General features: G+C 43.1%; 1 protein-coding gene across 4 annotated transcripts in view; it reads left to right on the forward strand.

The window, feature by feature from the left end:
• Positions 1 to 17,084, forward strand: part of myo1b (myosin IB) — a 61,804-nt gene that overhangs the window by 40,774 nt on the left and 3,946 nt on the right. Inside the window, exons 9-25 of one of the 4 annotated variants that reach the window (XM_030787188.1) lie at positions 699 to 802; positions 2,272 to 2,419; positions 3,757 to 3,875; positions 5,916 to 6,002; positions 6,110 to 6,175; positions 6,979 to 6,984; positions 8,347 to 8,451; positions 9,580 to 9,642; positions 9,924 to 10,124; positions 10,742 to 10,968; positions 11,158 to 11,358; positions 12,400 to 12,493; positions 13,459 to 13,608; positions 13,797 to 13,865; positions 14,002 to 14,088; positions 14,567 to 14,653; positions 16,939 to 17,025. In XM_030787188.1, the coding sequence (XP_030643048.1) occupies positions 699 to 802; positions 2,272 to 2,419; positions 3,757 to 3,875; positions 5,916 to 6,002; positions 6,110 to 6,175; positions 6,979 to 6,984; positions 8,347 to 8,451; positions 9,580 to 9,642; positions 9,924 to 10,124; positions 10,742 to 10,968; positions 11,158 to 11,358; positions 12,400 to 12,493; positions 13,459 to 13,608; positions 13,797 to 13,865; positions 14,002 to 14,088; positions 14,567 to 14,653; positions 16,939 to 17,025 (1,901 nt within the window). The remainder of the gene's footprint in view (positions 1 to 698; positions 803 to 2,271; positions 2,420 to 3,756; positions 3,876 to 5,915; positions 6,003 to 6,109; positions 6,176 to 6,978; positions 6,985 to 8,346; positions 8,452 to 9,579; positions 9,643 to 9,923; positions 10,125 to 10,741; positions 10,969 to 11,157; positions 11,359 to 12,399; positions 12,494 to 13,458; positions 13,609 to 13,796; positions 13,866 to 14,001; positions 14,089 to 14,566; positions 14,654 to 16,938; positions 17,026 to 17,084) is intronic. The other 3 variants (XM_030787189.1, XM_030787190.1, XM_030787191.1) reach the window with 3 other exon arrangements.

The following is a 17,084-nucleotide window of genomic DNA, read 5'->3' on the forward strand; positions in this document are numbered from 1 at the left end:
AGTTCACCGTACAGGTTAAATCAGTGTCACTCCTCCTCTTCATCCACCCGAGCTCCTACACTCGTCATAACGCGGCACATTTAAGCTTGCGTTCTCTACCCATGCAGCCACATGCGCCTGAATACTAAACTGATATTGCAGTAGTTGCGTGCTTTGAAAAACATGACCCCACATGTCAGCTGGCACTTAGACCATAACACCCAAAGGGAGCGCAGAACCCTGGAGAGTGGAACCTGTTCCTGTGGGGAAAGGTCGTTCTGTGCTTCTGAGCTTAAGTCTCAGAAAAACAAAGATTGCTGCTGCTTCACGGTTTATTTGCACCTTACTGGACCGTGGCTATTGTTTGACATTCTTCATGAAAGAGACCAATATAATGGCCTTTGATTTCATGCATCAAAGAGGGTGAAACAAGCGGCAGTCAGCGTAATGGGTAACCCAGTCTGTCATTTGCTATAGCAGTGGGATATTCCCTTGATACGTGATACACGGTTCCACAGGGCTTGTGTTTGTTAGCCGGGTAGAGGACCCTTTGACTCAGTGTTAAAGAGAATAAAGCCTCCCAGCAGTTATTCAGATTCCCTTTAAAAGAAAACCACACACTTGCGCACACACACACACACACACACACACACACACACACACATGCAAAACACACAGTTGCTTTGAAGAACATGCTCAATTTCTTTGTACTTTTACAGGAAAGCTGAAGCTGGACAGGGACTTCAGCAAATACAACTACCTTAGTCTGGATTCAGCTACAGTTAACGGGCTTGACGATGCAGCAGGCTTCAGGACAGTCAGGGTGAGTTAACGTACAGACGCGCGCGCACAAACACACACACACACACACACACACACAGAACAAACACAGCTGAAGTACACGGTCATTGCACTTAAACACAGAGGCAAAATCCTACAAACTCCAATTTAGTCATTTAGCTAATTCTGCTCATTTATAGCTCCACTGCTAAATGCCACACAGTTAAACTCTCCTTGGCTGAGCTGAGGTGTGTGCCACCCCCCAAGGAATCAGCAGTGCACTTAGTTCCCTTATCATTTAATTGAATGATATAACAGTTTGATAAGATTTCATGGTGAAGTTTGATCTTACCAGCACTGAGCAATAGGTTATTTGGCAATATGTGGCACCACTGTTTTACAACAAATGAGATGAGAGGTCATTGTAGGGAGTTCCATCTGTTAGCCTCATCAGAGAGAACACTGAACTCCGAGGGGAAGTACAGATCCAAGGAGGAGTCCCTGCATCCTCGCCAGCTCAGAGTAACTCTTCAGTTCTCTACGCTTTAGCCCCTTATGACTTAAATGTGACTGCAGTAAGAGGAGGTTGAATGTTGGCTGAACTCTGTCTGTCCCGTCTTTACAAAACTAGTGGATGTCTGCAGACTCGGCATGCCTTCACAGATCCTGCTGCTTTGGGCTTAGCGCTTGTGTGTATAATTGTATTGAATTGTACAATTCAGATCTTTACAACAATAGCACTTAGCTTGACTCTCCTGTTCTAAACGATCTGGACACGCAGTTTGGTTCCCTGCTATCAGTCATTTTCACTGAAAAATCAGATTTGTTTGACCTAGTACAGCAAAATATTTGATCTTTTTCTGTTTTTTTTTTTTTTGGTTTGGTTTGGTTTGGGGTTTTTTTTTTTTTCTTGTTGTTGTTGTTGTTGTTGTTTTTGTTTGTTTGTTTGTTTTTTACTTTTTATGTCTAGTGGATTTTAGTGAGAGACTGAGATACATCATAAAACAAAACCAGTCATTTCTACATGTTGTCTCAGGAGTACAAGGCCTTTCTTTGATCTTTGACCTTTAACTCTAAGAATGGGTAAATGCAGAGCATTCATCTGAGTTTATAACAGATAAGAACCGTGACACTCCTTTCAGCAGAAATTCAGTGACATTCCTTCACTGACACAATCATTGATCCGCCATACATTACAACACCCCTCCGTAATGTACTAAGACTGGTCCCTTCACCTCACCGACAGAAACCCTGGTTATTTACTCAGATTTATTATTGTTTTATTTCCTCATTCCCATATTTCCATGCTCTGCAGTACTGGTGACAGCCTCACCCTTCTCTGGGCCTGTCTACTCACGCTTTACAGCCGCTCATGCACATTGTGCAAAAAAAAAAAAAAAACATTAATGACAACTTTATAGCCAAGTTTATAGGCAGGTATAAGATTGCACATTTTTGTCAAAGTGGTATTGGCAACGTTTTGAATGGGTTCTCTTTGGTTCTCCCACTCAGAATGCCATGCAGATTGTAGGCTTTATGGAGGACGAGATGCAGTCGGTACTGGAGCTGGTGGCTGCTGTGCTGAAACTGGGGAACATCGAGTTCAAACCAGAGTCACGCGTCAACGGCTTTGACGAAAGTCGGGTCAAGGACAAGAACGGTGAGTGCTCCCTGACCTGGTGAAAAATAAAACAACGTCCAACCAGTACGGTAATACACAATTTCAGCCACGCTGTCACTCTATTAATAAGATCCATAATTCTAAATCTGATGGTATTACCATAAGTAGGTTAGAGCTGTATATTCCTTTCAGGATCTAGTTGATTTCTCAGAACAGTATTTTCTTGTCAGCATCGAAATACTCACAATCACTGATAAATATTATATCTGGTGTTAAATATTGGATTTACTAAGGAGGGAAATGATGAATAATGAATGGAGAGAGAAGCCTGCTTATATGGGCTTTTCTGTAGGTTTACCTGATTAACCTCTACTGCCACCTATTGACATGAATGTTAAAACCAGAGTGTAAATTCAATCAGCGGCAGCAACTGATGGTAGATGGTTTCCACAGCCCTTAATGAAACAACACGTTCCTTTTGAAAAATGGCTTTCTTAAAACATCCAAAAGTGTCAAATATGGGCCAGCGAGCAGAATGTATGGCAGAGGAAATGTGAACTCCACGGACTTCGTTTTCACTGTGATGTCTTGTGAAAGGAATGTTATCCATCCTGTATCACCTCAGTATTTGCTCCTCTATAGGACTGTTGTTGCAATAGTTTCCCATGCACAGTTTATGAACCACTGCAGACTAAACACTCTGACCCATGTCAACACCTCACCCTTACGTAAGACAATTGTCTGAGAGAGAGAGAGGCGATTTGTCTGTGACAGTTAAACCCATTAAGACCAATAAGCTTTCCTGTTCCCTTCAAACACGCCTGTTTTAACTGCAGGCTGCTGCAACAGACAGAGCTGTTGTTTTGGCTGCACGGAGAAGTAATTTGATCCTGAACAGATCCTCTGAAAGGCCAGAAAGTGAGTCACCTTAAGTACTCACTGGCACAATGTGAACCGTAGGCGCTTCAAGACTTTGACTGATGTAGTATTGGCAGTCAGCACTATGGGAGAGGTGTCTAATGATGCAGATAGTACATCCTAAAGGTCATTTCTCTAATATAATTCATTTAGTTGTAGTTTAGATTGACTTCACCTTGGTTTCGAAGCAGAGTCGCGATAGAGTCAGGCCCTGTTGTCTTTGGCACTATGATGTTTGTGTCCTGGTTACGAAAAGCATACAAACGTGTGTGGTCATCTAATTGATTTGATTTTTTTATTGAGTTGTCCCACAGTGAAGGAACTGTTTGTTGAGCGTTTTTGTACGTTTGTTTTGCGGTGTCCAGGTTTGAATAGCTGGGTGTTTGTTGTCTTGCCTGTTTTTTTTATATGAAACTCTTTTGATTTGCTATGTCTGTCTCTTGCTGATCATGTCTCAGACCTGAAGGAGATGTGCGAGTTGCTGGGTATCGAACAGTCCGTGCTGGAGAGAGCTTTCAGTTTCCGAACGGTAGAGGCAAAGTTGGAGAAGGTGTCCACCACCCTCAATGTAGCCCAGGTAAGCTTCACGGGTATTCATAGGTCATAATATTCTTGTTTCCCTCACCAAAGCAATCCAGGTCTTTGTGTTCCCTGAGATGACCTAAAATATACAGAATTTTAAGACCCAATATAAGAGGACAGGAGAGCATTCCTTGATCACCAGATGGTTCCATGTGTAATGAAATGTAAACTTCTGAACTCTGTTTGCCCATTAAGACTAGTAAATTAATATTATTAGATGCATCCCTTTCCCTTTTTACTGAAAATGGGGAGCTGTCAATTATAAATGAAAATCTGTCTCGTGGAAATATGAAAGTAGGCCAAATGATGGAGTTTTCTGAGTCTCAAAAAGTCAAAAAAAAAAACCCCAAAAAAACTCGAATGTCACAGAAATATTTTAGTTGTAAAACTACAACATATGTAGTCAGTGGGGTTGGGTTTCCTCACAACTGCTAGTTGGAAACGTCCTCGGCACAGATTTGGTTTCGTGAGGAGCCATTCTATGGAGCCGCGCCGTCGCTCCGGAGGCCAAAGCCTTCTGTCACAAACATCCGGCCAGATAAAACAAACAGAATTAGCAAGAGGAGAGGCAAAATTGTGTTAGAGTTAGAGCTCTAACAGATGGTTGGGGCAGCGTTTAAGTCAAAGCGTTTCCCCGAGAAAATTCGCAGCACGCCGATCAGCGCAAGTCCCGTGAGCGTCCGTTTGCGTGCCGCTGCTGGCCGCGCGGGACGCTGCCTTTACCATAGCTCCGTGTCATTCAGAGTTCACCCTCTAACTCAACGCTGACCGCATGCTTTTCGCCAAGTCAAGTTGATAGATTACAGGCTTTACTCACTGGTGGCTCCGTGCCAGGAGATGAGACTTTAAACTGGGTGGATTTTTGTTTTGAATTGGGTCCACCCTCTCTCTCTCTACTGTGGGGCGAATTTGCAGTCGCTTCATTTAACTGAGAGACATATTAGAGCTGAAGTCTGTGCTATTTGTGCAACGTTAGATATCAAGAGTTAATTCATAGAATGAAGTCATAATTAATTAAGTGCTTTGGGTCATGACAGACAGCTTGATAAATCCCGATATTTAATGGGAAAATACTTGGTAAGAATAGTGTGTCATTGCTGCTGGTGAGAAGGTGGAAGCACTGAGACATTAGATTGTAATTACTGAGAAACCCCTCTGTTTTTACCAAGTAGTCAAATCAGCCTTAATATTGCTTATAACTCCTCAAAAATGTATTCTTGTTCTTCCTTGTAACTTCAGTCATGACAGTAAGATTGTTTGCCCAAAATGTTAAAGACATTTTTATTGGCTACAGAGAATATTTCTGTTCTTGGAAGTGGAGGTTGTATATATCCACTTGCCAGGAAAGCCCCTATGTAAACATTCTTGTCTGCAGTGCTGTATTGTAAATTAATGGTTTGAAAATTTTGGGAAGCACTTGGTAATACCAGCAATACATTTAAAGTCTAGTTTAATTTTACCCAGTGTCGTTTCTCACTGGGTGTAAAGTTATCCAATTTTCACAGAAAAGGTGAGGGCCAGTTGTAAAAAAAAGTTAATGAAAGTTGTGCTAGATTATTTGGCATTAGAAAAGATTACCAGATATTGTCAGTATGTATCACCACATCGAATAGTCAAGCATGACAAGTATAGTGGTATCACTGATTTAAAAAGTTGAATTTCCAGGCATTTCATCAGTTATGTCCTTTGTCCTTGGAATCCATACTCCTGTTAATGACCAGGTTTAACCAAAGCAGTAAGACCTCTGTATTAGTGGAGGCCATAAAAAGGCTCAAATATGTAACAAGTCATAACCAGTCACGCTATCTTAGGCAAACATTAATTACACATAATTCTCATTTATTTTCCCAAAACGTAATTGGAACTATAAAAAGAATTATCAGATCAGTTATTAAATGTTCATCTAAAGGTGGCATGATGCAGGAGTCGTTTGTAATATCACGTGGAATTTATACTGCAGTTTGTTCAGGAGATCTGATCCCTTATGGCCAGTCAGTCATAGTATTTTTGTTCTTTTTTTTTTCTGCTTTAATAGGCCTACTATGCCCGGGACGCCCTTGCCAAAAACCTCTACAGTCGACTTTTTAGCTGGTTGGTGCAGCGGATTAACGAAAGCATCAAGGTACGGTTCCGCGGCTCTTCGTTCTGTCTCGCTGTCATCACTGAGAGAGATTATGTCTTTTTTATCCTTCACTGTCATGTCTCATTTTTCTCATCTCGCCCGTGTAGGCTCAGACCAAAAGCCGGAAGAAAGTTATGGGGGTCCTGGATATCTACGGCTTTGAAATCTTTGAGGTAAGGCTCTCGACCCAGGGCAGTGAATTTTCTTACGCGTGTAATTAGAGTGGAGGGAAATTCTAAAGTACAAACATGTTGTTTTTATTGTGGTTAATGACCACGTAACATCACGTGAAGTCTATCGATGAAACACAACCGGGGGAAAAAAGGACCATCCCCCCCCCCCACCTTTGACACACACTACTCTCTGCACCCTTTGGTCTGGTTTGTTAGTTTGTGTTTAAACTGAGCCAGTCACACCTGCTCGTCCGATAAATACGGCAGAATCTTCCGAAGCAACGCATCCCACGTTTCTGTCCCTACATACATCCCACACACAGAGTACTTCAGGTTATATCGCTTAGCCACCCCATCTATTTTTCTCCCCCACTGGACAGTGAAAAGGGTTAATGATTGTAAAACTGGGAAACTACGTTTTATGCGTGAACCACCCATGCAATAAAGCGTAAAATCAGATATTTTTATTTTTATTGTGTGATGGAGCTTTGAAGTTGTCTAACAAGCCCTCTGTCGCAGTGTCCTTTGCTCTCCTACATGTTTACTAAATATAGTCGGGGTATGTAATTATGAAAACATATTAACATTGGTGTTCTTGAGTTTTCTTGACAGTATTAAGCTTTTGTTTACTCTTTCTCCACTAGAGCGATACGTATACTGTTCTCAAGCTCAGGTTATTTTCACAAACTAAATGCATTTTTTTTTTTATGCTGTCTGACTTTGTTCCTCTCTCCATGAATGTTTTTGTTTTTGTTCTTCTTTTTCTTTGTTTTTGTTTTTCATTGTTGTGTTCGTGGCAACAGAATGGAGTAAGTACACCTACCGAGGATGTGACGTGGCAATGTGCATGCTGCGATTCTAGCCTTTTAATCCTAGTCCTAATTCAGCTCTTTATCTCAACAACTCAACCTGTCCCGGTGCGGCAGAGCCGGTTTGCTGAAGTGCAATGTTACGTCAGTGTTGCCAATGTTAGAACAACGTTGCAACATTGGTTCTGGAAACGTTGCACCTCAGTCGAGAGGCCCTGCACCTTCCTGAACCATGAGGCAGTTTGATATATGAAATACAGAGAATGACTCGTACAGTCATTCACAAAAGACAGAGCTGATTTATGTCAGCCCCATAGATAAGATGCCCCTTTCATGTAATTTAGAGCTTCCACTGGTGCAGTAGGAGCATCAGTCATAGAAATGTTGCTAGTGGCTTAAATCAAAGAATACACTTAGGCTGCTCTGGACGGAAGAGATGGGTAAGTTGGAAAAACAGCCTTTTAAAATGGGCCTGGAAGTTTTCTATGCTGCCTCCCCTTCTGTTTAGAGCAGCCCCGTGTGTATACCCCTCTTATCTCATTGCTGTTTCAGTAGAGGCATCAACAATCCTAACCCCTGTATCATAAGCAAATGAGTGTTACCTAACCCAGCCCTTGCTCTGAAACCAGTGAACACTGTAGACATCTAACTGCTCATATCCCTGTTCAGTGCAAGATGACCCCACTGTGACGTAGGGACAGTTAATCATCTATAAGACCACGTGACCTAAACCAAGACTTTAAAGAGTGGGTTTCATGAGGCAGATAAGAAAAGCGTTTTGATTTGTCGGGAATTGCAGACGTCACATCTGCAGTAAAACGGAGAGATAAAGATTTTATGGCTACACTGTCTGTTATGCAACGTTGGGTACATTGTTTGTTTAGGATCACTTGTAAAGACATGGAAAGTGCCAGGATGCAAAAGGTCCTTTTGCCGTTTTGTTCATCTGCTACACAGTTTAAAGGAAGTGGCCTCAAAACCCATTATTTACTTGGAAAGAGAGTTTTTAAACTGTAGCATGGCAAGATATTATTTGAAGAATGGGTGTTTGGAGTTTATTTTAGCATCACAGTCCGAAGGGAGTAAAAGGATAAAGAATAACAGAGGGACTGAAAGAGAAAGAGAGAGATAAAAAAAGAGAGAACAACATGCAATGGGGAATAACAGGCGATTTAAGAAACAGAGAGGAGTAGATGGCTTAACCCGACGTGCCAACGGAGGTGAGCAGGTGGTATTGCGTCGTTCGTGCGGTTTGCTGTGTCGGATGCTGTGTTTGCAGTGAACATCCGGATTCAACAGGGGGCTTTAAACGGCAGAACAGGAATCTTACACAGATCTCTGTTTTTTCCTTTTCCTCCACAGGACAACAGCTTTGAACAGTTCATCATCAACTACTGCAATGAGAAGCTTCAGCAGATTTTCATTGAGCTCACCCTGCGGGAGGAACAGGAAGAGTACATCCGTGAGGTAAGACGCCGCCCCTCCCGCCACTGAAGAGCCACACATACTGAATAACAAAGCCAACGGAGGCTTTCTCACAACGGCGCGGGTCTTTAACACACGTGCCGGTGGGCATCCAGGTTTGCCTACCGCAGTCCAAAGCGGATTGCTTTTTTTTCCTCTCGGTTGTATGACAGTTGCCCACATAACAAGTCTCGATTCACATCCTCTCATCTCACTGCAGTGACCGAGAACTAAAGCACCGTGGTATAATCAGGTCCTTTTGTTATCCTACTCTGTTTCCTCTTTTCCAAACACCCCTCCTTCACCCAACTCCAACCCCACATCTCTCCTCCTATGTGATTTTTTCAGAGCGGAAGTGATCCGTCACTCCACTAAGAGTAAACACGCTTCTCCCTGCGGGGTTGCGAGCTCTGTTTGCTTTCGGAGCCCTAAGTATGTACCCTGATGCACCCATGACCTCTTCTCCATGATATTCCACTCCCTGGCCTGAGTCCTGGAGAATGCATGGGAAAATACCAGTGGGGAGGGCCCAGGGGTCTGGATGATTGATTCAACCAATCCACGCTCCCGATTCGACATAACCTGTCCCGCCTACTTCCAACCATCCCAATGGCTCACTGGCTTTTCACATAGCTTAATTAACCCTAAACCCAACTGGAATCCGTCTTCTAATTTTTTTGCCCTGTTGTCTTTTGCTTACGCAGCTCTCAAACACTGAGAATCTGACAAAAGCTTTGAGCCGGGGTGCACATCAGCCGCCCACTCTAATGCAGAACTATATGATGATCTGCTAATTACAGCTCGTCATGTAATGTGTCATCTCAAGAAACAGGGAAGTCTCGGCATCGGAGCACAGCCATGTTTATTTTGTTTTTCCGCTGACTTGTCTGAACTGATCACGTCACACAATCAGTTTAGATTCTTTCCTGGTAGTTGGTTCGGACTGGCTTCCCAGCATGTCACTTTAATCCAAGAAAAAAAGAGCTGATGTGGGTTATTCTTTAAACCACTTGGTTTCTGTCTGATATCTATTAGGGAGAAGCATCCTTGGAATATACTCCACTATAAACAGGAAGTGCTTGTAGGGGCATGAGGAAATAGCTATTCACCATGATTTTTGTTTCTTAACAGGGCATTGAATGGACAAACATTGAATATTTCAACAATGCCATCATCTGTGACCTCATCGAGAATGTGAGTTTTATGCTTTTCCGTTGTTTTTTGTTTGTTTTGTTTAATTTTCAGATATTCAGCACTATTGGTTAGATATTTAAGCAGAGCTTTACCCTGTATGTACTTAAGAATGGCAGGTCTAAAAGGGTCATCGCCTAGTCGGTGTCTATGGAGACGCTACATTTGTGGTTATCCACACACATAATGTAATTCAGCACATGCATTTAAGATGTTTACGTCAGGTATAAACATCATTCTAATCTCCACATTGTCTGTATTCTGTGACCTCTGTCTGCACACAGAACCAGAATGGGATCTTGGCCATGCTGGATGAGGAGTGTCTGAGACCAGGCACAGTGACAGACGAGACCTTTCTCGACAAGCTGAACACAGTGTGTGCTGAGCATCAGCATTTCGAGAGTCGCCTGAGCAAAAACTCAAAGTTCCTCACAGACCACAGCCTCCCACACAACTGCTTCCGCATCCAACACTATGCCGGAAAGGTGAGGAGCGCGTACACACTTACACATACACACATATACACACACACACACGCGCGTGTGCGCACACGCAACCACGTACACATACATAAACACATGCATGCAAACACACATACACACACACTTACACATCTCATCACAGGTACAGTTATACATTTTTTCAAACACTACATCACAGACGTGCAGTCGTTTGATTTCTACGGTCATTTCTTTCACTCATTAACAAAGTGGGTGCATCTAAGAGGCCAGAGGGGATTCGTAATCATAGCCCACTGTTCTCTCGGATAGGCTGTGGTCTAGAGTAATTTGACAGAGTGCACTACCTGTAGCACTCTCTTTTATAAACTCATTATATAAATGAAAGAAATTACAGTAATATGACAAATTCATAGGTTATGTGTGGCCCAGAATGCCCCTGCTCTGTAAGCTCTGTAAGCTGTAAGGTAATAGCTTTTTAATCACTCAGAGGATTCAGAAAACTTTAATATAATAAAAACTAGGCTATGATGCCATAACTGGGACATATTTTTTTTTATCTAACAGGATGTTTTTTTGGAAGACGAATGCATAGTAAATGAGGTGATGTGATGCTGTGTGTGCGTGTGTGTGTGTGTGTGTAGGTGCTGTACCGGGTAGAGGGCTTTGTGGACAAAAACAATGACCTGCTGTACAGAGACCTGTCTCAGGCCATGTACAAGGCCAACCACAGCCTGATGAAGATGCTCTTCCCTGAGGGGAACCCAGACAAAGTGAACCTGAAAAGGCCTCCCACTGCTGGTTTCCAGTTCAGAGCGTCTGTGAGCACACTCATGAAGAACCTTCAAACCAAGAACCCCAACTACATCAGGTTAGTATGCCAACAGTGAGCCGCTAGCAGATCTTGTCTGTAGCCCCTTTATCAATTTTTTTTTTTAATTGAATCTTTTTGCCTTATTAAACAGTGATTAGATGTTTACTAGATTGTCTATGCAAATCTGTTGTATAATCCAAGGTTTCAAATGCTTTCTTTTTTTTTTTTTCTTTTTTTTTTTCTTAGATGCATTAAGCCCAATGAGAAGAAGGCACCCCACATCTTCACTGATTCGCTGGTGTGCCATCAGGTGCGTTACCTTGGTCTGATGGAGAACGTGCGCGTGAGACGTGCGGGGTATGCTTTCCGCCAGGCGTACGAGCCCTGTCTAGAACGCTATAAGATGCTCTGCAAGCAGACTTGGCCCCACTGGAGGGGTCCAACCAGGTGAGAGCATCAGCACTCTGTGTGTTTTAGTGTATAGGAACCCATTGACTCTTATCCACGATATAAGAATGCGGTCTCGGTGACCGTATTGAACAATGTTACACGTCAGTTAATCAAAGCATCTTCCTGTGCTCCTTTCTTGAGACTGTCCGATCGCCTTCAGTACCACTTGCGCCCCCTGCTTTGCAGAAAGGCAGTTATATTTACCAAGCACGTTCTCAAGAGTTACGTCAGTTGTTTTTGAATCTAGTCCCTTTCTTCTGTCGCAAACTCAAGTATTTTTTGGGCGCCCGTCTCGGACAAGATTTGGTGTACTGAATTGTAAACGTTCCGTCTTTTAAGGATTAATCAGCATACAAGATCTTGCCTGAGGAGCTTCCTGTTAATTATGTCACCGTGTCTGTTTTGGCTATCTGGCTTATCGAGGACAACTATCTTCAAAGCGTGTTCGTTGCCGTATCTTTGCGGTGACCGTCTGTGTCTAATAGCAGACGTGTTTGGACAGAAATTGCCCATACTGCTATATTCATAATATTCACTTGTTTCGTTTAGAAAGGAGACGAGACACTGAATCACGTCTGTTTTTTGGCTGTTATCTGTGCTACATTGTTATTACTATGTCTGTATTCTTTCCCTTCACACAACATTAGGTTGTGTGTTAAGAATGTTTTTCTGCAAACACTGATGGCTGTCTAAAGCAATGTCATTTTTTTTTTAACAAAATTGTGCCTCACACGGTGATCTCCCTTCAGAGTGTAGATCACATGATTTGCAGTCTGGTCAATTTGAAAATGAATTGTTTACTGTCTGTCTTTTGAATTTAAATTTGTATTTTCAATTGAATTTCAGTTGTTTAAAGAAGTGACTCTTAAAGAAGTGTTTTAATGTATAATTGTAGGAATGGGGTAGTGAGTGTGGATGTGTGTGTGTGTGTGTGTGTGTGTGTGTGTGTGTGTGTGTGTGTGTGTGTGTGTGTGTGTGCATGTTGACATGTGTTTGATTTTAAAAATATTGAAATTAGGATGTCATTTGTCCAAACAGAAAAGGAGTGGAGGTGCTGTTGACAGACCTACAGGTACCTGCTGAGGAGTTCTCCTACGGACGCTCCAAGATTTTCATCAGGAACCCCAGAACGGTGAGTAGCTAGATCTATGACGTAGTACTCCCTTCATCAGTTCAGTTAAACAGTGTTCCTTTGAAAATAAGAGAGAGACGATGGAATAAAATTAAAAGCAAAACTGGCATAGGAAGAGAAACATGGTCACTTGGGTTCGATTTTTAACATTTTCGAATTTAACCTTACATGTCCATTCATGTTAAAGGGAGTTTAAATAATTCAGTAATACAATATCATGTATCTCCAGTGCAAGAATTGACTGGGGGCTTTGTAACAAGTAAAAACAACATTAATAAAGCTAAAGTAAAAGTTAAGTAAGATCATCCTCAAGATACTGAGGAGTTTTCTTGTACAGGAAAACGTAGTCCTCTGAGCTGCTCTGATAATTAGTTGCAAACACACACAAAAAAAAGGAAAAAAAGAAACACATGTTTTCACTTAACCACTCCACTACTTGTCAGATGGTATGGGAAACAGTGGGAAATGGATATTTAGGCTGAGAAACTCCATAGGAAGACCAAAGCACTTTTACAGGGCCTCTTCTGTCGTGGAGCGCAAACGTGACTGTGAAAACCTCAGTGTTTCATCTTATCCATTCACATTCCTCCACCATAATCTACATCTACAGCTGTTCAGTCACAGTCCTATCACCACGGGATCTCACTCAGGGTAGGGCTCCAGTTTTAACCCTAGCTCAATGAACTTCACTGAACTCAAATACGGTTGCCAGGAGGACAGATTTGACAAATGTCACTTGTTTATGACCGTCTAATCAGAGAGGCTACAGTCATAATTTTGGTTTTGGTGTATACCATATGTGACAGAATTATCCAGAAATGCCCACAGACGTCATTTTATCCTCGGGATTTGACAAATGTTCTCTGCGCGCCCTGAGCGTATCACGATTCCGATACGCGTGAAAGATATTCCATTTTCAGATACTATCTGTTACTCACGCTGTTTTTCCCTCTGTGTCTCCTTAGCTTTTCTTTCTTGAGGAGAAAAGGAGGCATTGTCTGGAGGACTTGGCTACGCTCATCCAGAAGATCTACCGCGGCTGGAAGTGCCGCACCCACTTCCTCCTGCTGAAGAAGAGCCAGGTGGTGGTGGCCGCCTGGTACAGGAGATACGCGGTAAGCCCCCCTTCCCCCAACTTGGCCCGCAAATTGCCCGTTTTTTTGCCGGCTGTCTCAAGAAAACCGAAAATGACAAACCAGAGTTATGGTGCTTCCAAAAAACAATTTCCGCGTTGTTTTCAATAAATCATTTGCGCAGCTGTAGTCCGTTGAGCTCCAAGTCGCTTGTTTCTGTTTGATTGCAGCAACAAAAGAAGTATCAGAACATCAAGCGCTCGACTATAATTGTGCAGTCATTCATCAGGGGATGGAAGGTAGGTCCAAGCTACAGGTCACGAAGTCAGTCACCTTCTGAATGAAGTCTGTGGTCTCTGAATAAAGTGTATTAAACTTGATCTGGGTAATAAGTTCTGTTACCAGACTTTTTTCTTTCTCCTTTAATCTCCTCAGGCCCGTAAGATCTTGAGGGAGCTGAAATACCAGAAGCGGTGTGAGGAAGCAGTGACAACCATCGCTGCTTACTGGCACGGGACCCAGGTACCGTCTCTCCTCTCTTATGTCATACCTCAGATTCAAAGCGTGAGAATGGTCTGTAAAATGCCAAAAAATCAAGATGACCACGGAAAAAAAAAAGGTGATAACGTTGAGGGAGATTAAATGTTTTAGGATAAGATGTTAATTGGCGGTTAACTTGGCTTAACGTGGAGCTGAGCCAGAAAAGACAGGTATACAGCTGAGGGAATCCTCTAGAATTTCTCTGGAAAGCACCCGTACACTGAGAGACCATTCAGCTTCTATCATCTCCTGGTGCTTAGTATCACTGCTTCTTCTATCCATGCCACTCTCTGTCTCTTTCTTTCTCTCTCTCTCTCTGTCTCTCTCTCTCTCTCTGTCTCTCTTTCTCTTTCTCTTTCTGTCTCTGCCACTATTGCTCTGCACGAACTTTCCTGCGACTTCTAACCGTGTATCTTCGTGTCTCTGCTGTTCTACGGCCCGCCTCGGCTAACCTCCGCAGGCCCGCTGGGAACTGCGGCGTCTCAAGGAAGAGGCGCGGAATAAACATGCCGTGTCTGTCATTTGGGCAGCTTGGCAAGGAACGAAGGTATTTACGCAGCCTCCCGTCATGTTTAGCTCGTCCTGTCCATCATCTCCCGTGTCGTGTCTCCCTCGTGGTGATAGACCAATGAATGAAATCTACTACGTTGTTCAAGTGTTCCACTAACCCCATATACTCGTGTGACTAACGTTGCCATGTTATTTCAGAGGTAATGTTTTGGTTATAGACCTTTGGGGAGATACTAACAGCATTTTAGCCTGTGCTAACTGGCTGTTTTGAAATTCTCAAACACCCGTATGCCTTGATTAAAGTAATATCTTTATTCCACTCTAGGAACTTCATTACCGCATGCCCAGCCTTCAAAAGAATATTTCTTTGTCTCAAATATTGCACAACTCTGGTTAATTATATCAATTTGTTTTGTCATACACTTGAGCCATACTGCAAAAGCAACTATGAGAGGACAATTTTGATTACTCATTGCGAAGTTTCAGGCTGTCTCATTCTGCCAAACACATGGCCTAGCCCTGCTTTAATTAAGCAGCTGATGGCCAATGAAAACACAAAGACTTCACTGCTATCACTATCCAAATATTCTTTCATTCTTGACTTTGAAGCACTTACGACATTTTTATCGTGATCTCTCTTAATCCAAAAGAGTTCCATCACACATTGGATGCAAGGACAGTTATTAGAGTACTCGACCTTTTACCATCAAGTCATTTGAACTGGGAATCTGTTTCTAACCTCTGGTTAAGGATTTGTGGGTCGTCCCATTTCTCTCTTGAGCCATTGGAGGTTCTCAACTTGTGTTTTCATCACAGTCATGAGTGACAGATCAACCCCTATACTGAATATGGGATAAATACACAAGTTTTGAAAAGCTGTCACAAGTTAGAGAAAAGGACAGATACACGAGAGGAAACAAACTGCACAAAAAAATGATTCACTGTTTGCTTTTAGCTCTCCAATGCTGGTGGAGAGATTCTTTTTTTTCTTCTTATGTTATTTTAATCTTCCTTCTTTCTCTCTCCCTATGCCTCTAACTGCTGTTCTTAATGCCTTTTTGCTTCCCTTTCCCCCACCCCCCTGAAAAATCTCTAAAAAAAATCACCCACACACTAACCCAGGCTCGAAGAGAACTGCGGCGGTTAAAGGAGGAGGCTCGGAATAAGCGTGCCGTGTCTGTCATCTGGGCAGGCTGGCAAGGGACCAAGGTATTCAGGACGTTTGTGACCGCCCTCTGTGTGTTCCATCAACATCCCCATAAAAAACAACAGCAAAAAAAAAAATCTGTTTGAACTTCGCACAAGTAATAACCGGACATAACCGTGACCCTTGCCATGCCCTCTGAACCTATTACATCTATTACTGCATGCCATCGTACCGTGAATGCCGGCATTCACATACCACTGCATGGTGAAAACAACATGTGTTTATAATGTAATGGGGAAACGTGTGAGGTGGCAGACCCCCCCCCCCCCCCCCCCCCTCACCAGACCCACTCAGATGACGAGAGAACGAGAGATGGTAAGGGTGGGGGGAGGGGGAGAAGGGCAGGTTCCAGTCACTTAAGCCTCTTTAGTCTGACTGCCGATGGATTTAAGCTCATCCAGACGGGCACCCAGGGGAGCGGGTCCATTCCCACGTGCTAGGCTAACGCGGCAGCGGGCGGCGCCTGCCCCCGCGCCAAGTGGCCCAGTTAGCGAAACCGAACACTGATCCCTGCTTTTCGTCATTGTTTCAGGTCTCTCACACATTCCATGGTTTTCTGTATGCGATTTTTTTTTTTTTTTTTTTAGTTTTGCCCATATAAGCAAGGAGTATTTGCTTTCCATTCTCTTGCCCAAAGGAAACGTTTTGGCATGTTCTGCTTGCAGTGCTCTGAATTGCTAGCTTCCCATTAAGATTTTGTTCTAACCAGTACTCTCTTCAGGATATGGAATGGTGTGTTTTGGTTTGTGTGTGTACGTGTTGCGTGCTCGTGTGCGTGTGTGTGTGTGCGTGTGTGTGTGTGTGTGTGTGGTTTCAAAAAGGAAACTACTGTATATTTGATTTTTTTTTCTTGCAAAGAGAAAAAGGAACAAATGTGATACCGGAGCTACCATAAATGTATTCCCATCAACAGTACATCAACAACCATATCTCCACAAGAGAGAGAAAGAGAGCGAGAGAGAGAGAGAGACTGAGAATGACCAGTTTGTGATGTGTGTCCCTCCGTTTGCCCTGTCGTAGGTTTGATTTTGCGTGCGGCTTCTTCATACTCCTCCGTTTCACCCCGCTTCACTCTATTCTGCGTTCTTTCCTTCCCTCCCCCTCATCCCGAACAGGCACGCAGAGAGCTGAAGCGATTGAAGGAGGAGGCCAGGCGTAAGCATGCTGTCGCTGTCATTTGGGCCTACTGGTTGGGACTGAAGGTATCTGCCAACCATTCCCTTCAGGGGCCCTCGGGCCAGCCTTTATCCAGGCACCAGTG

Source organism: Chanos chanos, chromosome 10, assembly GCF_902362185.1.
Source record: "Chanos chanos chromosome 10, fChaCha1.1, whole genome shotgun sequence".
Classification (NCBI taxonomy): domain Eukaryota; kingdom Metazoa; phylum Chordata; class Actinopteri; order Gonorynchiformes; family Chanidae; genus Chanos; species Chanos chanos.